We start from the raw sequence: 22,378 nt of genomic DNA on the forward strand, positions 1-22,378 counted from the left end.
ATGAAGTTTGTGTTTTACAAACACTAGTTCTTCCTCTTATTTGCTCTATGAAATCATTTACATTTAATTTAATACAAAATGGAGAAAAGCCAACGTTAAAGGAATTGTTTCCAATAACAGGAATCAGGCAGAGTTGTTTCAACATGACTGTACAGCACTTACCACAGTAGGACCCTTCTCATGGCCTCTGTGCCCTATTGTAATACATATAAGATGCAGATTTAAGTAACAGCTAGCAGTCCCTGTGGAACGAAACCAATCTTACTTACAGATCATTTATAATGGGGCATATTCTACAATAAGTCCAGCACAAGATAAAAGTGAAAAAGACGGGCACCATTAAATCAGGTTTAAAATCTGCAGCTTTTATTAAAAATCTACATGTGTGTTTAATGTCCAGCTGATCGTCAGCACCTAATCTAAAAATTCCAACCGCCATTCCCCAGCTCGTTAGCAAGGATCGGCCAGTCTAATATGCTGCACACTAGCTTTCACTTTCATTAACTATAAAGCCAGGGTTTGAAGTAATCCCACTGCTTATGCCATATGTTCGGGGTTTTTTCCCCCCCTTATTGAGGTGTACTACTACATATTGCTATAGAGGGCTCACTTTCTCACTACTAAGGCTATCTTTTCTTTAGCTCCAGTGACTTGTTTTCATGTAATGTAAAGTTTACAAATCATAAGTTATGAAAAGAGTATTCATCCCAAAGAAGCAAATACACCATCATTTCACTCTGCATGCACTGCTAAGAGTTTGGACAGCTCAAGGGATTAGCAATGGGAGGCAGAGATTATCACCATTTTTATACACCATTTCATACACATGATGGTAGTGGCCAAATGTGATCATCCAATAGCTATTGCAAATCTGAAAAGAAGTGAAGTCTCAGATCATTTCCTAACAGGTTTTAAAAGTGAATATTTTACTTCAGCAGCTAGGCCAAACATTAATGGTCAGAAGATGAATTACACCTTCAGATCTAGAGGATTAGGTCAAAATCACAAGTGTAGGGAATCATGATTAAATAGTCTACCATATCCAGCACTGTGGAAGAACATTTGTGAGCAATTAGATTCATTTAAATTCCATACTGCTGTATTTCTCCTCTCTGTTTTAGGTCTTCATCCAAGCTTTGGTACAGTGGGAAATATGAACTATAAAGCCCCAATACTGACTATTATCATTTATTCAGTCAAAAGGCACAAGACTTTTTGGCTAAGAGGGAAAGAGGGCTGTATTGTTTAATTCATTAGCATGTTGAATGGAAGATGCCTCCCACTTTGACACCTTGAGCAACCAGTGTATTGTACTCCTTCACAGCCTTCTCTGTTTGCAGGACTAGCACATCAATCCCATTTTTCTTGAGATAGTCCACAGTAGATGCTGGTACCTGAGGAAGAGGAAAGGAAAAGGTAAGAACAAATGCTAGATTCTTTTCCTTGGTTGCTCTGGTTCATAAAAATGCTTAATTACATCTCGTTTCAAAAGCAGTAAAATAAACTTGTGGTAATAACCAAATTGGTAATATGCTGGGAATAAACTTCGAATTTGTTATAGTGGAGAGAAAGGGAATTTTATTTCACTGTCTAATAATCGCTGAAGTATGTCCATCTTGTTAAAGAAGAAGGAATACATGTTCCTAAATACAATTCTGAACTGTACTATTAGGAGAAAATTCAGGAGATAGTGGTGGAAGTGGCTGTGAATTAATACGTGTAACAGAATACAGAACTTCAAGTGTGGAAAGCATTACAAGGATGCCTCTGCCCATTTCGCTCAGCCCACCAAGTTCAAAAAGCTGAAGTGACACTTGGCAATATCATTACTAGCCAGGATAATCAATGACAGACTTAAATTATTACAAGGGGAGGGGGTGAGAAGAGCCAGTTTACAATCAGTTTTAAGGGTTTAAAAATGAACACATTGTTTAAAGATTTTACAACCTGCAGGAATAGCAGCAGGTTGAAACCCACTTACAGTTTGACACTGGGCTGCCAGTGTATCCGTATCAAATGAGGTTACTTTCAGCAAATGTCTCTACCCCCAAAATACTGATTCTACATTTTTTACAACTTTTTTCGTATGTGCTTCTGGGCTTTATAAAAAACAAAACTGGTTCAGATTCTGGGGCTGAAGATGAACTAGACAGTTCTCTGTGAAGGTTAGAAATAATCTCTGCCTAAAGGGGAAAAAAAATCAGCAGTTCCAAGGTGTGGTTGTGTCAGACCAAAAACCTACCTGCAAGGCCTCGCTCATGCCACGACCGATCACTAAGGTTTTAACTCCCTTCTTGACAACTTCTTCAAGATCAGCTGGCTGCACACCTGGAGAATGCTAAGTTTGAAGGAAAAAAAAGTGCTACAGTTTTCATGCTGAGAGCATCAAACAGCAACGCTTCATCTAAATATTTTCAGCTGGCAGTGTCACATAGCATAGTAAGGTTACAAGAACTAATTGACATCCCTTTCTTCCAACACCCATTATGTTACACTAGCCAGTCAAAGAATACACAAACAAGAGAACCCAGGCAGATCCATCATATCTGGTCAAGGCACTCTTACTGAAGGAATAGTGGAACTCTCAGAACCCATCCTCAAACCTCCTCCCTCCCCCCAAGGGCCAATTTCCTCCAGGACATAAATGAGTTCCTTCAGTAACAACCTCCCTCAGAACACCATCCTTGCCATCATACATTTCACCTCCTTATACACCAACATCCCTCACCAGCCTCACTGCCTGCTTCAAATATTGACAAGACAATGAACACTCCAAATCGCCACCTCAAACATCGCCAAACACCCATTTCATTCTTGCCCATAACAATTTTACATTCAACAACACTTTGTCCAAACCATCAGAACAGTCATGGGTACTAGGATGGCTCCCCAATATGCCAACCACTTCATGGGCCACCTTGAGGAAGAATTTCTGGAAAATTGTACCCCAAAACTGTTGATGTACGTACTCGATGGGAACCACACTCTGAAATAAATCTTTCCTGAACACCCTCTTCTGGCCTTTAAACAACCTCCCAACCTTGCAAAACTCATCAGCAGAAGCAAGCTCCATAGACCAGTACACATCAACTCAAAGTGGCACCAGACCCTGCCATAACGGGTTCAAAACCGGTAGACACAGCTCCACTGATGCAATGATCAATATCCCTCACAATACACCTTTCAAGTTCCATGGGTCCTACACATACCTGTTACATCATGTGGTGTACCTCATCCAGTGCATTAAATGCCCCAGTAACAACTATGTGGGTGAAACAAGACAATTGTTATGCTCCTGAATGAACTCACAGAAAACAAACAAAAACAAAAAAAACACACCATACCACCCATAGGCAAATGCTTTTCATAAAATGATCACTCCATATCTGATCTCTCAGACCTTGTCCTCAAAGGACACCTCAAAGGTGCACAATGCCTTTAAAAGATGAGCCTGGGGGCTTAAATTCATAACTTCGCTAAATACTACCCTGTTTCCCCGAAAATAAGACATCCTCCGAAAATAAGGCCTACTTACAGTTTTGCCTCTCGTTGTAATATAAGGCATCCCCCCGATAATAAGACCTCCCCGATAATAAGGCATCCACCGATAATAAGGCATTTTTCATTTCTGAAAAATAAGACATCCCCTGAAAATAAGACCTAGCGCATCTTTGGGAGCAAAAATTAATATAAGACACTGTCTTATTTTCGGGGAAACAGGGTATAAGCCATGGACTCAAAGACACTGGATTTATGGCTCATTACAACAATCTGTAACCCACTAATCCTCCTTTCTTCCATGACTGCAGAAGTCTTAACAGCCATTTCACCTTGAATGGTCTCTTGCAATATGTTACCTCCTTAAGTTTAATAATCTTTTCTACCTTGTATTTGGATGTGACACTCTGGCCATGTCTATACTACAAATTTTTGCTACTACATTACATCAGCCTAAAGCCACCAGAGTTAGTATATCACCTGTGCACATGTATGCTTGGCTTCTTGCACTGGCACTGTGTGTACTCACCAGGAATACTTGTGTCGATGCACAGTTCAGTGCACCAGTGGTAGGTATCCCAGTGTGCAACTCACCATCGTCTAGCACACCGTCTTTTGGGAAGTTATGACAATGCGTGATGGGGCAAAAACTAGTGACTCAGGGGTGACTGGGAGCAAGGAGGGGTCAACGTCCCAGCATACAACTTTCTTCATCTCAAGGTCATCTATATCCCATAATTTTTGCACCTTTTAAAAAAAAAATCCCATGAACCCGCACAGCCCTCCTCGCTGTCCACAATCTCGGACAGAAGCATGAAGCCTGCTCAGCTCTGAACTACTGTCATGAGCGTTGCAAGCACTGGATGCATCATTCTCTGGTATTTGCAGAGCTGCAAGAAGGACTAAATCGGCAGGGAACATGAGGATTTCCTGGAGGACAGATTGCTGTCAAACATGGAATCAATTCAGAGTAGAGCACTGCTTCTGGGCCTGAGGAGCATGCACCCACTGGTGGGATCACAGCGTAATGCAGACTTGGGATGATGAGCCAGGGTTGCAGAACTTTCAGATGTGCAAGGCCACATTCCTGGATCTGTGTGCGAAGCTCTCCCCTGCTCTCAGGCGCAGGGACAGCAGAATGAGGGCTGTACTAACAATGGAGAAGTGAGATGCTGTTGTACTGTGGAGACATGCAACACTAGATTGCTACCGATTAGTGGAAAAATAATTTTGGAATTGGAAAATCCACTATGGAGGCCATTGTCATGCAAGTGTGCAGAGCCATTAATAGTCCCTGGCAATGCAGGACTGTGACTCTTGGCAACGTGCAAGACACAGAGGATGGATTTGCAGTAGTTAGGCTCCCTAAGTGTGGTGGAGCGATAGGTGGCGCACACATCCCTATTTTAGCACCAGAATACCTTGCCACAGCGTACATCAACAGAAACGGTTATTTTTCTATGGTTATGCAAGCACTGGTGGATCACCAGGGACACTTCATTGACCTCCGTGCTGGCTGTTCAGGGAAGGTGCATGACGCTCACATCTTTAAGAACACAGGACTGTTCAGAAAGCTACAAGCAGGGTCTTTCTTTCCCAACTGCCAGATTACCATTAGCAATGTTGATATGCCAACAGTGATCCTGGGGGACCTAATGCCCCTTGCCCCCCTGGCTCATGACACCAAATACCAGCCACCTTGACAGCTCCAAGGAACAATCCTACTGGCTCAGCAGGTGCAGAATGGCAGTTGAATGTGCTTTTGGTAGATTGAAAGGAGGCTGGCATTGTTTACTCACAAGATTGGATCTCAGTGAGAAAAACATCCCAATGGTTATAGCTGTTTCCTGTGTCCTGCATAATATCTGTGAAGCAAAGGGAGGAAAAATTGGCGCAGAGACAGAGGTGGAGCAGCTGTCTGCTGAGTTTGAACAGCCAGACACAAAGATTATTAGAAGAGCTTAACATGGAGATACGTGGCTCAGGGAGGCTTTGAAAGAGCACTTTAACAGTAAGCCACAGTAATGTGTTGTGGTGTACTGTGCTCTACCTGGTCCTACTGTTCTGGGAAGAATTGTGTGGTGCCTGGTGCATATGTATGAACAGAACACTGTCAATGCACCTATTTAATTTTGTGGTGCTTGCTGTACATTTGATTATTACACTATTTTTGTCACTGAGCCTATGAGTTTTGTCACATTATACAAAACAAGTGGGGGCTTTCAATCCCACTAGGCACTCTGCAGCATATGTTGGGAACTAATAATGAATTATTCCAAACAATACAATTTTACTGAGTAATGGAAACATTGCAGGTGCTATAATGGAGTTCTCCGTAGACTGCAAAAGGAAGCAAGGCCCTGACTTTTGAACCTGTAGGTCCATAAGAGTCTGCAGCATCTGTGTATGCTGCTAGCCGGTTTACTGCAATGGTGCCTATTGAAGTTTTATTGTCAACTGGCATGGGAAAGCGTTCTACTGTGGAAGAAGAAACGAGGCTGCCATCCCTAGAAGCCTTCAGGAGAGGATTGTAGGGTACCACCACCAAAGTTACATCAAGCTCTCTCAGGAGGATGCTGGAGCCATTTCTCTGTACATAAACAAACTGCTCTGCACAGCTGTCCCCCTCCCACCTAACTACAGGGGTATGAAAAGCAGATTACTCATGCTAGAAGAGGTAGCGGTACAACAAGGAGAAGTAGAGTTAAGTAGTGAAAAGCTGTGTCCTGTTAAGTTGGAGGTGTCATCAGTACAATATTGTAATGGGAAATACATTTACACACTAACCCAAGGTTCCTTCCCCTTCTTGCCTGTGCTCGACTGACTGGACTGCAGTGGAGTCTCAAACAGATCCTGGCTCATGGCATAGTTTGATCCTTTCCTGGTTGCGTGTCCCCCGTCCTCCTCCTCCTTGCTGTTCGCAGCAGCGACGTCCGGCTCCTCAGAGGTATCTAGGGTGGTCTGCGGGGTGCTAGTGGGCTCTTCACCAAATATGGCGTGCAGCTCTTTGTAAAACTGGCAAGTCTGTGGCTTGGTACCAGATCAAGTGTTGGCCTCTCTGGTATGCTGACAGGATACGGTGTGTCTGGATCATGCAGCCAGAATGATCACCTGGGCACGTCCACGCAATAGAGAGCTGCGAGGTGGGCTCATCAAGCTGGACAATCAGGAAAAAGCACTTCAAAAATTCACAGGATTTTCAGGGGTGAGCGAAGGGCTCCCAGTCTCCATGACTGCTGGGCAACGGAGTTCACAGTCGTGACCAGAGCAGTCACTGTGGAGCACTGTGGAACAGCTGAGCGAGGACAGTTAAGATCAACATAGGTAATGCAGCGTCTATACTTCTGCAGCAGCGATCTCAGTACAACCACCATGACACAATGACACTCGGAGAGATAGTGTTAATGTGTTGCCATGAGGGGGTGTTTTCAGCGATGGGAGACATGCACAGTTAGATTGACATAAGACACCTTGCCTCAACTTAACTTTGTAGCGTAAACCAGGCCACTGCGTATCTTTCCCAGGCCTGAAGAAGAGCTTGGTGTAAGCTTGATAGCTTGTCTCTTTCACCAAGAGAAGTTGGTGCACTAAAGATTCTCACCCACCTTGTCTCTCTAATATCCATGGCTACAACAACACTGCAAAAGGAGGATACTCTAGGTAGTTTAAATGTACCAGTGAAAGAGGATTATCATCAATTGACCATATGATTGAGATGCTAACATACTATATAGACGGCTATAAACTGAGAGGATGCGTAGCCCCTCTACACATTTATAAAGTATTTCAGTTTGGCAGCTAACGTCTAAGATACTAAAAATTAAATGAATGCTGTCAGATTAAAATAACAGCAAAAGTTTAGTGTTAATCAACAAAACCTTATTGAAGTTAATAGGATTACACAGCTGTGACAGAGTAAAGTTTACCCCTCTCCTTTATTAAAAAAAAAAAAAAAAAAGCCCAGATTATTAAAACTGAAAATGTTAAATGCAACTTTCTACTTGTTTATATTTTTTTATTTTGTGAATTTCATTAGTATGGATAGTTATACTGGTCAGTTTTTACTTCATTGTATAGTCTGTTTAATTTTCTAGTTCTCCCATACTATCCTAATGCTGCAATGTTTGGTAGAGGAATGCTTAAATCCAAACAATGATTTTCATTAAAGAGATTAATCTCCTTAAAATATTTATGGAAGATTTTGACAATTTAAAAAAAAAGTGAATTTTTCACTGATCTACTCATTCCCTTTAACAAAAAACAAAAAAAACCACACATACCACAACCCCCCCACACTGTTTCAGAGATTTTTCCACTGTTTTTCCTACATTAACTTTTCTGCTGCTTCTGTCTATATAAGGTTAGCAGTAAATGTACCGTAAACACAAACAGAAGAACTATGCCTTGTATTTGACTACAGTATGGTCTCTTTTTCAATGTGAAAATTGTTACCATTAATCTATTCAAGTCTTTAAAGAGTTTAAAATATTCGTTAAGAATGTGACTGAGTGACTGACCATGTTTTTCTTTCCGTACAAAATAGGCAGCGCTGTAGCTGATCTTTGAACAATTCTTCTGGAAGACAACTATCAAAGGCACATATATGTGATCAGACAACCTGCTAACTGGCATAAATGTGGAACCGTTCTTTCCCTCCCAGAAAATATCCCATTCACTGTAGAAACTAAGGCCAAAGCATCAGCCTACAATGTAATAACAAGGCTCTTGTTGTTTCACTAGTTTTCCAACTTTGCCCTCTGGCAGATACTGTGATGGTTTGGGGATCCACATTCCTTCCCCAATCTTCGGTATTACAGAGGACCAGACAACTCTTTTCATTGCATGTCATCCTTGTTCTTTAATCACTGTGTGCTGTTATTGTCAGATTTATTTTTTAAGCAGGAGTCTTTTCAAGCTGAAGCCAACTTTTCACCAGCTCTTTAAGTTCCGAGTGAGGGAAGCCACCATGTTACAGCAATATTATCATCTCCATTCTGCAATGCCATGTGACATCTGGGTCTCATCTTTAGTTCCTCAGGCTAGGAACATGGCATAAACACCAGGCTACTCTAGACCCAGCAAGGGAAATAGAGAGTTTGCCATCCCTTTAGCCTCTGTTGGTTTGAATGCCCTCTCCTACACTACTCACTTTGTTACAGAGCCTTGCTGGGTGGACTTAACCATTTAAAAAAAGTGTGTTTTATGAAAGAGAAAATTCCTTATGGGCCTTTGAGGTATGCTAGAAACCTTTGTGTACTTTAATGACAGTCACTTAGACCTAAATAAAAGGAAAAGGTATGGCTTAATGTAATTACAATAATTAGATAGCTGGTGAGAGTTCACTGCCTGTGATCAACACTTTGGAGACATTAAAGCCTTGGAACAAAACCAAAAAAATTATTTTGTTTACACAAAGATTCTCTGAGAGGGGCGCTGTTTCTTAACAAGCAGATCTAACATGGGAGCAAATACATTATCCCAGTCAATTCTCCTGATTTGGGGGCTAGAGGAGAAAGAAACTGCAGTAGAATTTCTTTGTCTGTTGTTCTCTGTTCTCCACTCTACCTCTCAGGAATCTTGTTCCTTTTTTCCCATTAGTAGCTGGCACAGAAGTGCAGTCAGCCAGGGAGGTTGCCTTTTCTCCCCCAGGGTTAAGGTCACGTGGCCTGTTAGTCCTTAAAGCTACAGAACCCTGCAGAGCCAGTTATGCAGTTTTCCCAAGGAGAGGACAATTACCTACAGGGCATCCATTTGTCAGCACAGCAGCAAAGGAAGCAATTTATTTCTAACAAGAGTGCAGAGCATGAGGGGCACCCTGGGTGACAGCACCTGTTGCAAAGGCTTCAGCCCCACCAATGGAAACATCCCCAGAGGAAGCACACCCTTGTCTGGGTCACGAGGTAAGTGTTGTGACTATCGCCCAAACGTTCCCAGTCTGCTAATCAAATAAAGAGAACCTTTTCCTAGCACTTTTGGAGCTGGGAAACCTTAGTTCTGTTCCCTTTTTTTGCTACTTGTTGTATGATCTTAGCCAAGTCACATAAGTGTTCTTTGCTTGCTTCCCTATCTGCAAGAGGAGAATAATACTTAAGTACAGAGCTTTAAAAGTGACCTGCAAAGGGAAAAATATGGGTGTGTTTTTGCTTCTTGATAATGTAGAAAGAGAGTCTGTTTTTTCTTGTATTTTTTTTTTTTAACGTGTTAGATTTCAGGAATGTTGCATCTTATTTTCCCTGCGTTAGCTGGAGGAGTCTTCAGATGAGGCTGCTATGAACTTAAAGCTCTCGCAGCCTTTAGCTGAAGGGTGCTTGTTTGAATCTTTATAAAGAGCATATTCCTCCCAAGCATATTGTAGGTGTTAACAAAACACAGGTTTGAAACAGTCTAACTAAAGATCACTTCCTGTTCAATTAATCAGGTTTCATTTGTATGACTTCTCTGCTATTATAAACCTTCTCGTTTTCCAGTCATCCAGAGATTCTTAAAGGAAAAAATAGGGTAGATAAGATCTGAATTTATAATGTAAAAAGAAAAAACAAAAAACTGACCCCTCACTCTCCTTCAGGCCCTTCTTCTACATAATAAAGTAACAATAAAAAAAAAAGGGAAGGGGGGGTCACTAATCCATATTTTCCCCCTTTGCCAGTCACTTAAGATCACTACACCAAGAGCACTATACACCTCTACCCCGATATAATGCGACCCGATATAAGATGGGTTCGCATACAACGCGGTAAAGCTCTGACATGCTGCTCTGAGCAGCGTATTAAGGGTGCCGGGCTGGGCCGGGGCTGAAGGGTTAGATAAGGGGCAGAGGGGCTTGGGGGCAGTGGGTCTCGGCAGTCAGGGGCTCCCCCCCAGGGTCTAGGAGGCAGGAGCTTTGAGGGGGCAATTTGGGGAGCCCCCGCAGTCCCAGAATGGCCCAGGGGATTAGCGGGGGGCTGGGAGCAGCCTGCTCCGCTTCCCTCGCCCCGGCCCCAGCCGTGTTGCTCGGGGGAGGGAGCTTGGGGGAAAGGATCCCTCCCGCACTCACCAGCAGCGGCAGAAGCGGAGCAGCCCGGACCCAGCCCGCTCCACTCCGCCAGCTTCCAGCCGCAGCGCTCCGCTTCCTGCCGCAGGTGAGTGCGGGACCTTTCCCCAATCCCCCTCTCCCAGCGACACAGCTGGGGCCACATCGCTCTACTTCCCGCCGCCAGTGTGTGCGGAGGGCGTCCTTTCCCCAATCTCCCCGCACTCACCGGCAGTGGGAAGCGGAGCACCGCAGCTGGGAAGTGGCGGAGTGGAGTGGGCTGGGGCCGCGTTACTCCGCTTCCCGCCGCTGCCGGTGAATGCCTGTCAGGGACGGGGTGTGTGGATAGGGGTCGGAGCAGTCAGGGAGCAGGGGGGTTGGGTAGGGGGTGGGGTCCTGGGGGTGATTAGGGACAGGGGTCTCTGGAGGGGGTAGTCAGGGAACAAGGAAGGGGGCCAAAGCAAGTTTGATACAACACAGTCTCACCTATAACACAGTGAGATTTTTGTCTCCCGAGGACTGTGTTATATCGGGGTAGAGGTGTATACTGTAAGTATCAAACTAATATTCAGTGCTGGAAGAAATTTCTCTCTAAAGATTCTATATTGAGCTCCTAAACAAGGGTTCCAGGCCTGAAAGTGGGTTCACACCAGGCCAATTGTCTTCAGTGGGGTTCTGTGTGTGCCCACACAAGATATAATTGTAGGTTCAGGACCAAGAGCATTAGTCCTGGTCTACATATAACTTTTGTACCCATTTAACTTTTGGTTAGGGGTTTGTGGGGTTTTTTGCTGATACAGTTATACCAGTACAACCTCTACTTTGAGAACACAGTTATATTAGCATAAAGTTTGGGGTAGGCAAACTACGGCCCACAGGATTGCCACCCCTGTGGCGCCGCGGGCCCTGTGCTGCTCCTGGAAGCTGCCGGCACCACGTCCTTGCAGCCCATGGGGGAGGGGTAGCAGCGGGCTCCATGCGCTACCCTCGCCTGGAGGCACTGCCCTCGCAGCTCCCATTGGCTGGGAATGGGGAACCGCGGCCAGTGGGAGCTTTGGGGGAGGTACCCGCAGGCGAGGGCAGCACGCGGAGCCCTCTGCCCCTCCCCTCCCACCCAGGAGCCGCAAGGACATGGTGCTGGGGGCTTCCAGGAGCAGTGTGGGGCCAGAGTAGGCAGGGAGCCTACCCTGGCCCCGGTGCGTGCTGCTGCTACCCCGGAGCCACTCCAGTTAAGCAGCGCCAGGCCAGAGCCTGCACCCCAAACCCCTCCTGCACCCTGCATTCTAACCCCGTGCCCTGAGCCCTCTCCTGCATTCCAACCCCGTGCCCTGAGTCCCCTGCTGCACCCCGCACCCCTCTTGCACACCAACCCCCTGCACCCCAACCCCCTGCCCTGAGCCCCCTCCTGCACCTCAACCCCCCGCCCTGAGCCCCCTTGTACACCCTGCACCCCTCCTGCACCTGAACCCCTTGCCCTGAGCCCCTTCCTGCACATTGCACCCCCTCCCACACCCCGCACTCCCTCCCGCACCCCAACCCCCTGCTCCAGCCCTACATTCACGGCCCTGCAGGCAATTTCCCCACCCAGATGTGGCCCTTGGACCAAAAAGTTTGCCCACCCCGATAAAGATGCTTTATTCTGGTATAACTTATTTCCCTTCCCATAGCAGAATAGCTATACCAATATAAGCACTGTTATTTTGATATAACTACATCCACATTAGAGGGGTTGTATTGCTTTAACTGTATGGTTTTCAAACAGCAATCAATTTGCAAATACCTAGAAGATAATAAGGTGATAAGTAACAGCACAGATTTGTCAAACCAACCTAATGGCTTGTTACCCTGTCAAAGAAAGCTTTGTAGATAGGAGGGAAACAGTAAATGTGGTAAATCTTGACTTAGGTAAGGCTTTTGATATGGTCTCGCATGACCTTCTCATAAACAAACTAGGGAAATATAACCTACATGAAGCTACTATAAGGTGGGTGTATAAGTGGTTGGAAAACCATTCCCAGAGACTAGTTATCAGTGGTTCAATCAAGCTGGAAGGACTTATCGAGTGTGGACCCATAGGGATCAGTTCTGGGTTTAGTTCTGTTCAATATCTTCATCAATGATTTAGATAATGGCATAGAGAGTACAATTATAAAGTTTGCGGACGATACCAAGCTGGGAAGTGTTGTGAATGCTTTGGAGGATAGGATTAAAATTCAAAATGACCTGGACAAACTGCAGAAATGGTCTGAAGTAAACAGGATTAAATTCAACAAAGACAAATACACAGTCCTCCAATTAGGAAGAAGCAATGAGTTGTACACATACAAAATGGGAAATGACTGCCTAGGAAGGAGTACTGCAGAAAGGGATCTGTGGGTCACAGTGGAGCACAAGCTAAATATGAGTCAACAGTGTAACACTGTTGCAAAAAAACAAAAAAAAAACAAACAACACACACACACACACACACACACACACCACCAAACACCATTCTGGGATGTATTAGTAGGGGTGTTGTAAGCACGATATGAGAAGTAATTCTCCATGCTCTACTCCACGCTGATTGGGCCTTGACGAGTATTGTGTCCAGTTCTGGACGCCACATTTGCTAGCTCCCACTACTGGCAAATACAGCAGTAACTGTTCCCAAGAAAGCTCTCTTAGCCCCCACTTTAAAATATACTAAACAATGTACTTACATTTGTCCCTGTTTCTCTCCAATCCCAGGTTCGGCTCCCTCCTGGCCACACTTTGCAGTCCTTATAAGTTGTAGAACAACCTTTCACCATCATCTGACCCCATGAAAGGGAAGCGATTTCAGGGGAAGACATTGCCAAATTGAAAAGGTCTGAAATAAACAACATTATCTACATGGCACCATAACATGTATGGCGCTTATCAGAAAAATAAGTGTTCATGCCCTGAGGAGCTTGGAATGTAAGTAAATACAGATGGTACTCATAATGAGTGCTAAGGAAGGAGGGACAGTCTTGTGGTTAAAGCACTGGATTGGGGCTCAGGAGATGTGTGTTCAGTTCTCAGCTCTCGCAAAGACTTCATGTGGGACCTCAGGCAGGACATTTAACCTCTTGGTGTCTCAGATCCCCATCCGTAAAACAGGGATGATATTACTTCTCTATCTCACTGGGGTTTTGCAAAGATAAATCCATAAATTATTGGGTGATGCTCAGATACTATGGTAATATCAACACTTAGCTAGATGGTTATGGTGCCTAAGATGGGCAGGAGGAGGAGGGTAAAATGCAAGATGCCTTGTTAGCTTTGTATTAAGGTTTAAATGTATTCAGAAGAACAAGGAAAGATAGCTTTATGCTATACAAAGAACTCACCTTTAAGAATGTTTACGTACTGGATTGTTTCTTCCACCCTCCCTTTTTCCCCGCTTGTGAGTGGGGTCATTGTGCAGAGAATGGACGGCTGAAAGCTATTACACCATTCCTTTGTCAGTCTACTTTAGGCATTTCTAATGCACCCATCTGGAGGATGGCGTGGACTGCACTCCCAGCAAGTTTGCAGATGACACTAAACTGGGAGGAGTGGTAGATACGCTGGAGGGTAGGGATAGGATTCAGAGGGACCTAGACAAATTAGAGGATTGGGCCAAAAGAAATCTGATGAGGTTCAACAAGGACAAGTGCAGAGTCCTGCACGTAGGATGGAAGAATCCCATGCACTGCTACAGACTAGGGACCAAATGACTAGACAGCAGTTCTGCAGAAAAGGACCTAGGGGTTACAGTGGATGAGAAGCTGGATATGAGTCAACAGTGTGCCCTTGTTGCCAAGAAGGCTAATGGCATTTTGGGCTATATAAGTAGGGGCATTGCCAGCAGATCGAGGGACGTGATCGTTCCTCTCTATTCGTCATTGGTGAGGCCTCATCTGGAGTATCGTGTCCAGTTTTGGGCCCCACACTACAAGAAGGATGTGGAAAAATTGGAAAGAGTCTAGCGGAGGGCAATAAAAATAATTAGGGTGCTGGAGCACATGACTTATGAGGAGAGGCTGAGGGAACTGGGATTGTTTAGTCTGCAGAAGAGAAGAATGAGGGGGGATTTGATAGCTGCTTTCAGCTACCTGAAAGGGGGTTCCAAAGAGGATGGATCTAGACTGTTCAGTGGTAGCAGATGACAGAGCAAGGAGTAATGGTCTCAAATTGCAGTGGGGGAAGTTTAGGTTGGATATTAGGAAAAACTTTTTCACTAGGAGGGTGGTGAAGCACTGGAATAGGTTACCTAGGGAGGTGGTGGAATCTCCTTCCTTAGAGGTTTTTAAGGTCAGACTTGACAAAGCCCTGGCTGGGATGATTTAGTTGGTAATTGGTCCTGCTTTGAGCAGGAGGTTAGACTAGATGACCTCCTGAGGTCCCTTCCTACCCTGATATTCTATGATCACAGTCCGATCTAGGCAGTGATCAGGGACAGTGAAGAAACAAGAAAGGAACAAAATGATCCCTTTCCCACAAAACCAGGAGGGCACCGGGGGGAAGCCATGCTGATTTTACAGCACCAGAGATGGATCTCTGATAGTCTTCCACTAGATCTCAGCTCATCACACAGCTGATAGGGTGGCAGGTACTACAGAAATGCTTTAGATCAGCTTGATAGATGTTAGACCACCATCCTAGAGATTTGTCTTTCTGTCCTTCTAGTTCCTGAGTGGAGTGGGCTGAAAACAACCATTTTTCTATTGAAATGCTATCTCTGCACTGAAGAGAGCTCTGTTCATTCTGTTCCAACTGATGTGAAGAGTGGACTCTCTTTGTAAGGTAAATAGTAAAAAGGCCCTGTAATTAAATATATGGAATTCAACCACACACTTAAACTACATTCTCTTCTCCAGTCTATCCAGATTTCCACTCAGAGAAATATTTCCCCACCCTGAAGTTGTGTTAAATTGTTCAAATTCAACAGCAAGGAGGCCTGGTGTTGCTGATTAATGAGAGAGTCCTCACAAAAGAGCAATCTCTGGATTAACAGATTTTCAGTCCTCTTGGAAAATCTTAAGGAAAAACCTGCTAACATTTGCACAAAGGCTCAAATAACATTACAGTAACCTTGCAATGCAACCCCTCTCTCCCCCTTACACACACCAAGGGGAAATATGGTACCAGACAGTAGATACTCTTCTTTGACTGCCAAGAATGAATTTGAGTTTGCTGCCTCAAATGTCACATCAAGAACAAACAGCACTACTACTTGGGACTCAGCAAAGGCTTTAGACTGCCTCAGCATTTATGCTTATAGCATGATAATAGGACAACTTTTTTTGTTGCCTCCTTCCGAAGCTAAGGACAAAGTGCCTGATAACCTTGTGCGCAGGGGACATCCCCTGCGCAAGACTACAGCTCTACCAGCTTTGCGTTCTTTCGGTTCTCTCAGTACATGTCTGTAATCAATGCCATGGAGCCAGTTTCCCTTCACGTGGGGACTCAAATCTTCATTTCTGAGAGGTATGTGAAGTGAGGCAGCAACAGAAGAAAAAAGGAAGAACAAGGGCAAGTCTCAAGACAAAGGAGATCAGTCACTCCCCTCTGTTCACCCACTCAGACCAAAGAGCAGAACATGTAGAAGTTAGCTCTGAACAGGAGAGTTTCTGCATGAAATATTTGTGACTGTTTACTAAGAAACAAGTATTATGGATTTCAGAGTAGCAGCCGTGTTAGTCTGTATCTGCAAAAAGAACAGGAGTACTTGTGGCACCTTAGAGACTAACAAATTTATTAGAGCATAAGCTTTCGTGGACTACAGCCCACTTCTTCGGATGCATATAGAGTGGAATAAATACACACACACACATACAGAGAGCATGAACAGGTGGGAGTTGTCTTACCAACTCTGAGAGGCCAATTAAGTAAGAGGAAAAAAAACTTTTGAAGTGATAATCAAGATAGTCCAGTACAGACAGTTTGATAAGAAGTGTGACAATACTTACAAGGGGAGATAGATTCAATGTTTGTAATGGCTCAGCCATTCCCAGTCCTTATTCAATCCTGAGTTGATTGTGTCTAGTTTGCATATCAATTCCAGCTCAGCAGTCTCTCGTTGGAGTCTGTTTTTGAAGTTTTTCTGTTGTAAGATAGCCACCCACAGGTCTGACATTGAATGGCCAGACAGGTTAAAGTGTTCTCCCACTGGTTTTTGAGTATTATGATTCCTGATGTCAGCTTTGTGTCCATTAATTCTTTTGCATAGAGACTGTCCGGTTTGGCCAATGTACATGGCAGAGGGGCATTGCTGGCACATGATGGCATATATCACATTGGTAGATGTGCAGGTGAATGAACCCCTGATGGTATGGCTGATGTGATGGTCCTATGATGATGTCACTTGAATAGATATATGGACAGAGTTGGCATCGGGCTTTGTTACAAGGATAGGTTCCTGGGTCAGTGGTTTTGTTCAGTGATGTGTGGTTGCTGGTGAGTATTTGCTTTAGGTTGGGGGGTTGTCTGTAAGCGAGGACAGGTCTGTCTCCCAAGATCTGTGAGAGTAAAGGATCATCTTTCAGGATAGGTTGTAGATCTCTGATGATGCGCTGGAGAGGTTTTAGTTGGGGGCTGAAGGTGACAGCTAGTGGTGTTCTGTTGTTTTCTTTGTTGGGCCTGTCTTGTAGGAGGTGACTTCTGGGTACTCGTCTGGCTCTGTCAATCTGTTTTTTCACTTCAGCAGGTGGGTATTGTAGTTTTAAGAATGCTTGATAGAGATCTTGTAGGTGCTTGTCTCTATCTGAGGGATTGGAGCAAATGCGGTTATATCTTAGAGCTTGGCTGTAGACAATGGATCGTGTGGTGTGTCCTGGATGGAAGCTGGAGGCATGTAGGTAAGTGTAGCGGTCAGTAGGTTTCCGGTATAGGGTGGTATTTATGTGACCATCGCTTATTAGCACAGTAGTGTCCAGGAAATGGACCGCTTGTGTGGATTGATCTAGGCTGAGGTTGATGGTGGGATGGAAATTATTGAAATTATGGTGGAATTCCTCAAGGGCTTCTTTTCCATGGGTCCAGATGATGAAGATGTCATCAATGTAGCGCAAGTATTATGGAGTTACAATAGCTCGAGATTATACAGAAGGGAGTTAGGTAACAAATGATTAGAACTATATCTAAAGAGGGGTATGAAAAACTTTCCATAGGAAGAGAGGTTGAAATAACTGGGTCTGTATAACAGACACAGGACATAACATGAATGGGATAGAGAATGTACATCAGGAGCTCCTATTTGTCTTTCCAATAACATAAGAATAAAGGAGGCATTTACTGAATTTGAAAGACAAAACTTAAAACTAGTTAAAGGAAATATGTATATATTGGGAATAATTAATCTATGGAATTTATTGCCACAAGATATCATTGAGGTAAACTGCTTAATAGAATTCAGGAGGGCATCTAAAAGTTGCATTTAAAAACAATTATTTTTAGAAGTAATAAAAGTCTCCATTATTTTGGGCGTTATCCCTTAACTGTCCACTATGGGTTGCCCTGTATGTTCTTTTGAAACATGAGGTACTGTCTAAGGTCAGAGACAGAATACCAGGCCCCCTTCTGATCTGCTATAGCAATTCCTATTTTCCTAAGAATTGCAACTGTCAAGGCAAGTTAGTGGAGGAATGGATGAAGATTCCAGCCATGACATGCATAACAGGGCAGTGTTAGGGAGCTGATTAAGTTAGGTAGATTTGCAAACATAGGCAATATGGGAAGACAGAGACTTAAAATCAAGGATGATGCCTAGGTTACAGACTGTGTGGAGGCAATATAAGAGGTTTTGGCAGGAGACTTAAATCAAGGGGGAAAATGGAGTTGTGTGTGAGGATGCTTTTCTTGCCCTTTCACTATCTTTGAGACATTGAGAAAGTAGGTGAAGATGAAACCACGTTCTACGTGATCAAAACAGGCAGAAATCATTAGAAATATCAGAGGATGTGAACAGTTGGTAACATCAGCATAATAGTGGCAAGTACATTTAAAGTCTGACAGAAGTTCACACAAGAAGAAAATAGAAAGAAAACAGCAGTGGGCCAGGAATTAAACCTAGTGGAACTCCAAAGAAGAGGTGTGGGACCAGATCTTTAAAGTTACTTAGGCAGCTAAATATGCAGATAGATGCCAAATGTGATTTTCAAAAGCACCTAGGCACTGAACTCCCAGTGGAGTTAGACCTTGGTGCAGAGTACCAAGAGGCAGAGTGATCAGAAAGGTAGGTATGGCAGGAGGGGATCAGAGATAACTGTGCATTGAGATGGTAAAGGAGAGCAAAGTGGTTCATAAAAATCCAAGCCTGGCCTGAGATCAAGGAGGATGAGAACAAAGGAGTCAATCACCATCAAAGAATTCTCACTATGGAGGAGAGCAGTTAGTATGCTCTGAACAGAGGATAATAACTTTTCCTCAAGACTGCTGAGAGAGGGGTGGATAGATAGGCGAGATAAGGTGACTTTTTTATGCACTTGGAAAAGGGGAACAGTAGAGATGGTGCAGCTGTTAGAGTCGGGGTTATGGGAGGTTTATAACTAAAAAACAATGGTTGGACAGTTATAGGGAACAAGAGGAGGGGCAGGATTAAATTATAGAAGAGAAGGGGATCAGAAGAGGAGGCAGATTTAGGGTTTAAGAATCAAAAAGTTCTGATTTAGGAAATGATTAGTTTAGCTTCATTGTTTAATCTAGGGAAAGTAAACAAGTGAGCAGATTGCTCCAGGCATAAGGGGACCATGACAGAAGGCACAAAGCTGAGAATGGTAAAAAGAAGTGAAGGACAAAGAACTGGGAGGAGAGTATGGAGTGGGGAGGGAGGGATGGGGGAAATTGAGAACAGAAACACAGAGCCCTTAGGGGGAGGATAAAACACAGGAATGATACATGGGACTAATTTCTGCCTCCTTCCTCCAACATTTGATGGTGTGTCCTAATTTTAGGACAATCACGCATTTGGTATTTAGCAAGCTGAATCTTAGTAGTACTACTGATCAAGGACCTATATCCCCATGGGGCCATCTGGGAGAAAACTGTCCAAATACTCACCAGCAACCACACAACAAAAACACTAACTCACGAACCTATCCTTGCAACAAAGCCTGATGCCAACTCTGTCCACATATTTATTCAAATGACACCATCATAGGACCTAATCACATTAGCCATGCCATCAGGGGCTCGTTCACCTGCACATCTACCAATGTGATATATGCCATCATGTGCCAGCAATGCCCTCTGCCATGTACATTGGCCAAACTGGACAGTCTCTACGCAAAAGAATAAATGGACACCAATCTGACATCAGGAGTCATAACATTCAAAAACCAGTAGGAGAACACTTCAACCTCCCTGGCCACTCAGTAACAGACTTAAAAGTGGCAATTTTGCAACAGAAAAGTTTCAAAAACAGACTCCAACAAGAAAGTGCTGAGCTTGAATTAATATGCAAACTAGATACCATTAACTTGGGTTTGAATAGAGACTGGGAGTGGCTGGGTCATTACACATATTGAATCTATTTCCCCATGTTAAGTATCCTCACACCTTCTTGTCAACTGTCTAAAATGGGCTATCTTGATTATCACTGGAAAAGTTTTTTTCCCTCCTGCTAATAGCTCATCTTAATTAATTAGCATCTTACACTTGGTATGGCTACTTCCACTTTTTATGTTCTCTGTATGTATATATATCTTCTTACTGTATGTTCCATTCTATGCATCTGATGAAGTGGGCTGCAGCCCACAAAAGCTTATGCTCAAATAAATTTGTTAGTCTCTAAGGTGCCACAAGTTCTCCTGTTCTTTTTGTGGATACAGACTAACACGACTGCCACTCTGAAACCTGTCCCTTCTTACTGCATCCTAAGCGGCGTATCTGAATGTCAGCACCCAGAAAAAAGAGCCTAGTTTATGGGAATTAGCCAACTGCCCAATATAGGTGCATTCAAACAGCTATGATAAGTTGCTAAAGCAGAAGGAACATACATTCCTCTTTCTACTGCTGTTTAACCAACAGCAGATTCTGCCACCTTTATGCACAATAACTATCTAACTAACATACCTATAATTAAGGCTGCCCAAGTTTGTCACTGAAGTCACAGATTCTGTGACCTCCGTGACTTCTGCAGTGCCGGTGCGCCTGGCTCAGGGGCAGCTCAGGCAGCCAATGTACCAGGCGCACAGGTCACTGCTGGGGCAGTCTCAGGCCACCATGCCCACAGCAGCGGAGTTTGGGTGTGCAATGGGGAGGGGTTGGGGCATGGGATGGTGTGAGGCGGGCTCTAGGTGGCACTTACCTAGGGGGCTTCCCAGAAGCAGTGACATCCTCCTCAGTCAGCTGCTAGGTGGAGGTGTGGACAGGCAGCTCTGCACACTACCCCTGCCCAGAGCATGGGCTTTGCAGCTCCCTTTAGCTGGGAACTGCGGCCAATGCGAGTTGTGGGGGCGGTGCCTACAGGTGGAGGCAGTGTGTAGAGCTGCCTGACCATACCTCTGCCTAGGATGAAGCTGAGTGAGGGGGATGTCGTTACTTCCAGGGAGCCTTCCAGCCAGGTAAGCGCTGCCCAGAGCCCGCCTCAACCCGTCCCGTGCTCCTGCCGCACGCAACTAAGTCTGCTGCTGCTGGGGGAGAAAGGGGGAGGCACTGAGGCTGGTATGCAGCCTACCCGCCCCGCCAACCCCATCCCCCCCGCCCCGCCAACCCCATCCCCCCCTGCACCAGTGGGTGTCACTGGCCGCACACTGCTGCTGCCTGCCTACCCACCCCCAGCACCAGCAGGGGTCCCGGGCTGCAAGCTGCCACCTATCCCCCCTTCAGCACCAGTGGGGATCTCGGGCAGCTCCCACCCCAAGTTTTAGTCATGGATATTTTAAATAAAAGTCAGGAACAGGTCATGGGCCATGCATTTTTGTTTACTCCCCATGACCTGTCCATGACTTTTACTAAAAATGGCCATGACTAAAATGTAGCCTTATTTATAATCACTGGACTATCCTTCCTTATCATCATATCTTACTCTGCTTGTAGCCCCACCAGCTGAGTAAAACTCTCCCTAGCATGAGGATGGCAGAATCAGGCTTGCAGCAAGCAAGATGTTTAGGGTGACGTCTCTGTAACAGGAGACAGGACGGAATGTTGGAAACAGGATGGAACGTTGGCATTGGCAGATTCTGTGACAGTTGGCTTCTCCTGATGGGGAAAAGTTCCCTTTGATGACCAAAGGAAACCCCATCTATTCCCCCCCTCACCTTAGCCCCCCCCCCCCCGTGGAAACTCCATTTACCCCTCACATTCCAGCTCCCTCATGGAAATCTCATTTACCCCTCCCCAGTCCAGCCCCCCCCCCCCTGGAAACCCCATTTATCCTCCACCCTGCCTGGGGAAGAGAAGAGTCCCCCCCGCGAACACGCCAGTTACCCCACGCCCTCCAGAGGCACGCGCAGGACGTTTAACCGACCGCCCCCGGGAGGCAGGCTCCTATTCACCCCTCCCCGTCCCAGGGCAGCCCGTTCACCTCTGGCCGCGCCTGAGACATGGGCACGCACCCCTGCTCCAAGGGGCCTGTCCTTACCCCCCCCTCCCCGCCCCCGGGGGGGTGTTTACTGTCCCCTCAGCCAGGCTGGCCACGCCCCCTTGGGAACACCCCGCCAGCGCCCCCCACTCACGCTGCAGGCCCACCTCCGCTCGCCCCCTCCAGTCAGGAGAGCTGCAGCGGCCTCTCTGCCCGGGGCGGAACACGCCCCTCCCCCGCTCATTGGCTAGCTCCCCGACACAGGCCACGCCCCCCGCGCTGTTGCCTCGCCCCATCCCGCGCTCCGAGACTAACAGGAGCGGACTCCTCCGTCTCGATCTGATTGGCTGCCCCAGACTCCGTCC

The 22,378-nt window shown here is 45.2% G+C and overlaps 1 protein-coding gene across 5 annotated transcripts; it reads right to left on the reverse strand.

Moving 5' to 3' along the window:
• Positions 1-344: 344 nt before the first annotated feature.
• AAMDC (adipogenesis associated Mth938 domain containing) lies at positions 345-22,320 on the reverse strand. Of its 5 annotated transcripts, none has more exons than XM_005290554.4 (4): positions 22,181-22,320; positions 13,207-13,355; positions 2,243-2,338; positions 345-1,394 (listed from the first exon to the last, which is right to left on the reverse strand). In XM_005290554.4, exons 2-4 carry the CDS (start codon positions 13,336-13,338, stop codon positions 1,254-1,256), a joined length of 369 nt encoding a protein of 122 aa, XP_005290611.1. In that variant the 5' UTR covers positions 13,339-13,355; positions 22,181-22,320; the 3' UTR covers positions 345-1,253. The 5 variants fall into 5 exon arrangements, with proteins under 5 accessions (XP_005290611.1, XP_005290610.1, XP_023964716.1 ...); XM_005290553.4 differs by having other exon boundaries at positions 22,168-22,285; XM_024108948.3 differs by lacking the exon at positions 22,181-22,320 and adding an exon at positions 22,017-22,124.
• Positions 22,321-22,378: the final 58 nt, after the last annotated feature.

Source organism: Chrysemys picta, chromosome 1, assembly GCF_011386835.1.
Source record: "Chrysemys picta bellii isolate R12L10 chromosome 1, ASM1138683v2, whole genome shotgun sequence".
Classification (NCBI taxonomy): Eukaryota; Metazoa; Chordata; order Testudines; family Emydidae; genus Chrysemys; species Chrysemys picta.

Bases quoted from the DNA above. Each gene is read 5' to 3' on its own strand.
- AAMDC (XM_005290554.4), bottom strand. From the start codon at position 13,338: ATGTCTTCCCCTGAAATCGCTTCCCTTTCATGGGGTCAGATGATGGTG. The intron at 2,339-13,206 runs GTAAGTACATTG...CTTCAAACTTAG, and splicing joins GGAGAGAAACAGGGACAAAT to CATTCTCCAGGTGTGCAGCC. The intron at 1,395-2,242 runs GTAGGTTTTTGG...CCTCTTCCTCAG, and splicing joins GCATGAGCGAGGCCTTGCAG to GTACCAGCATCTACTGTGGA.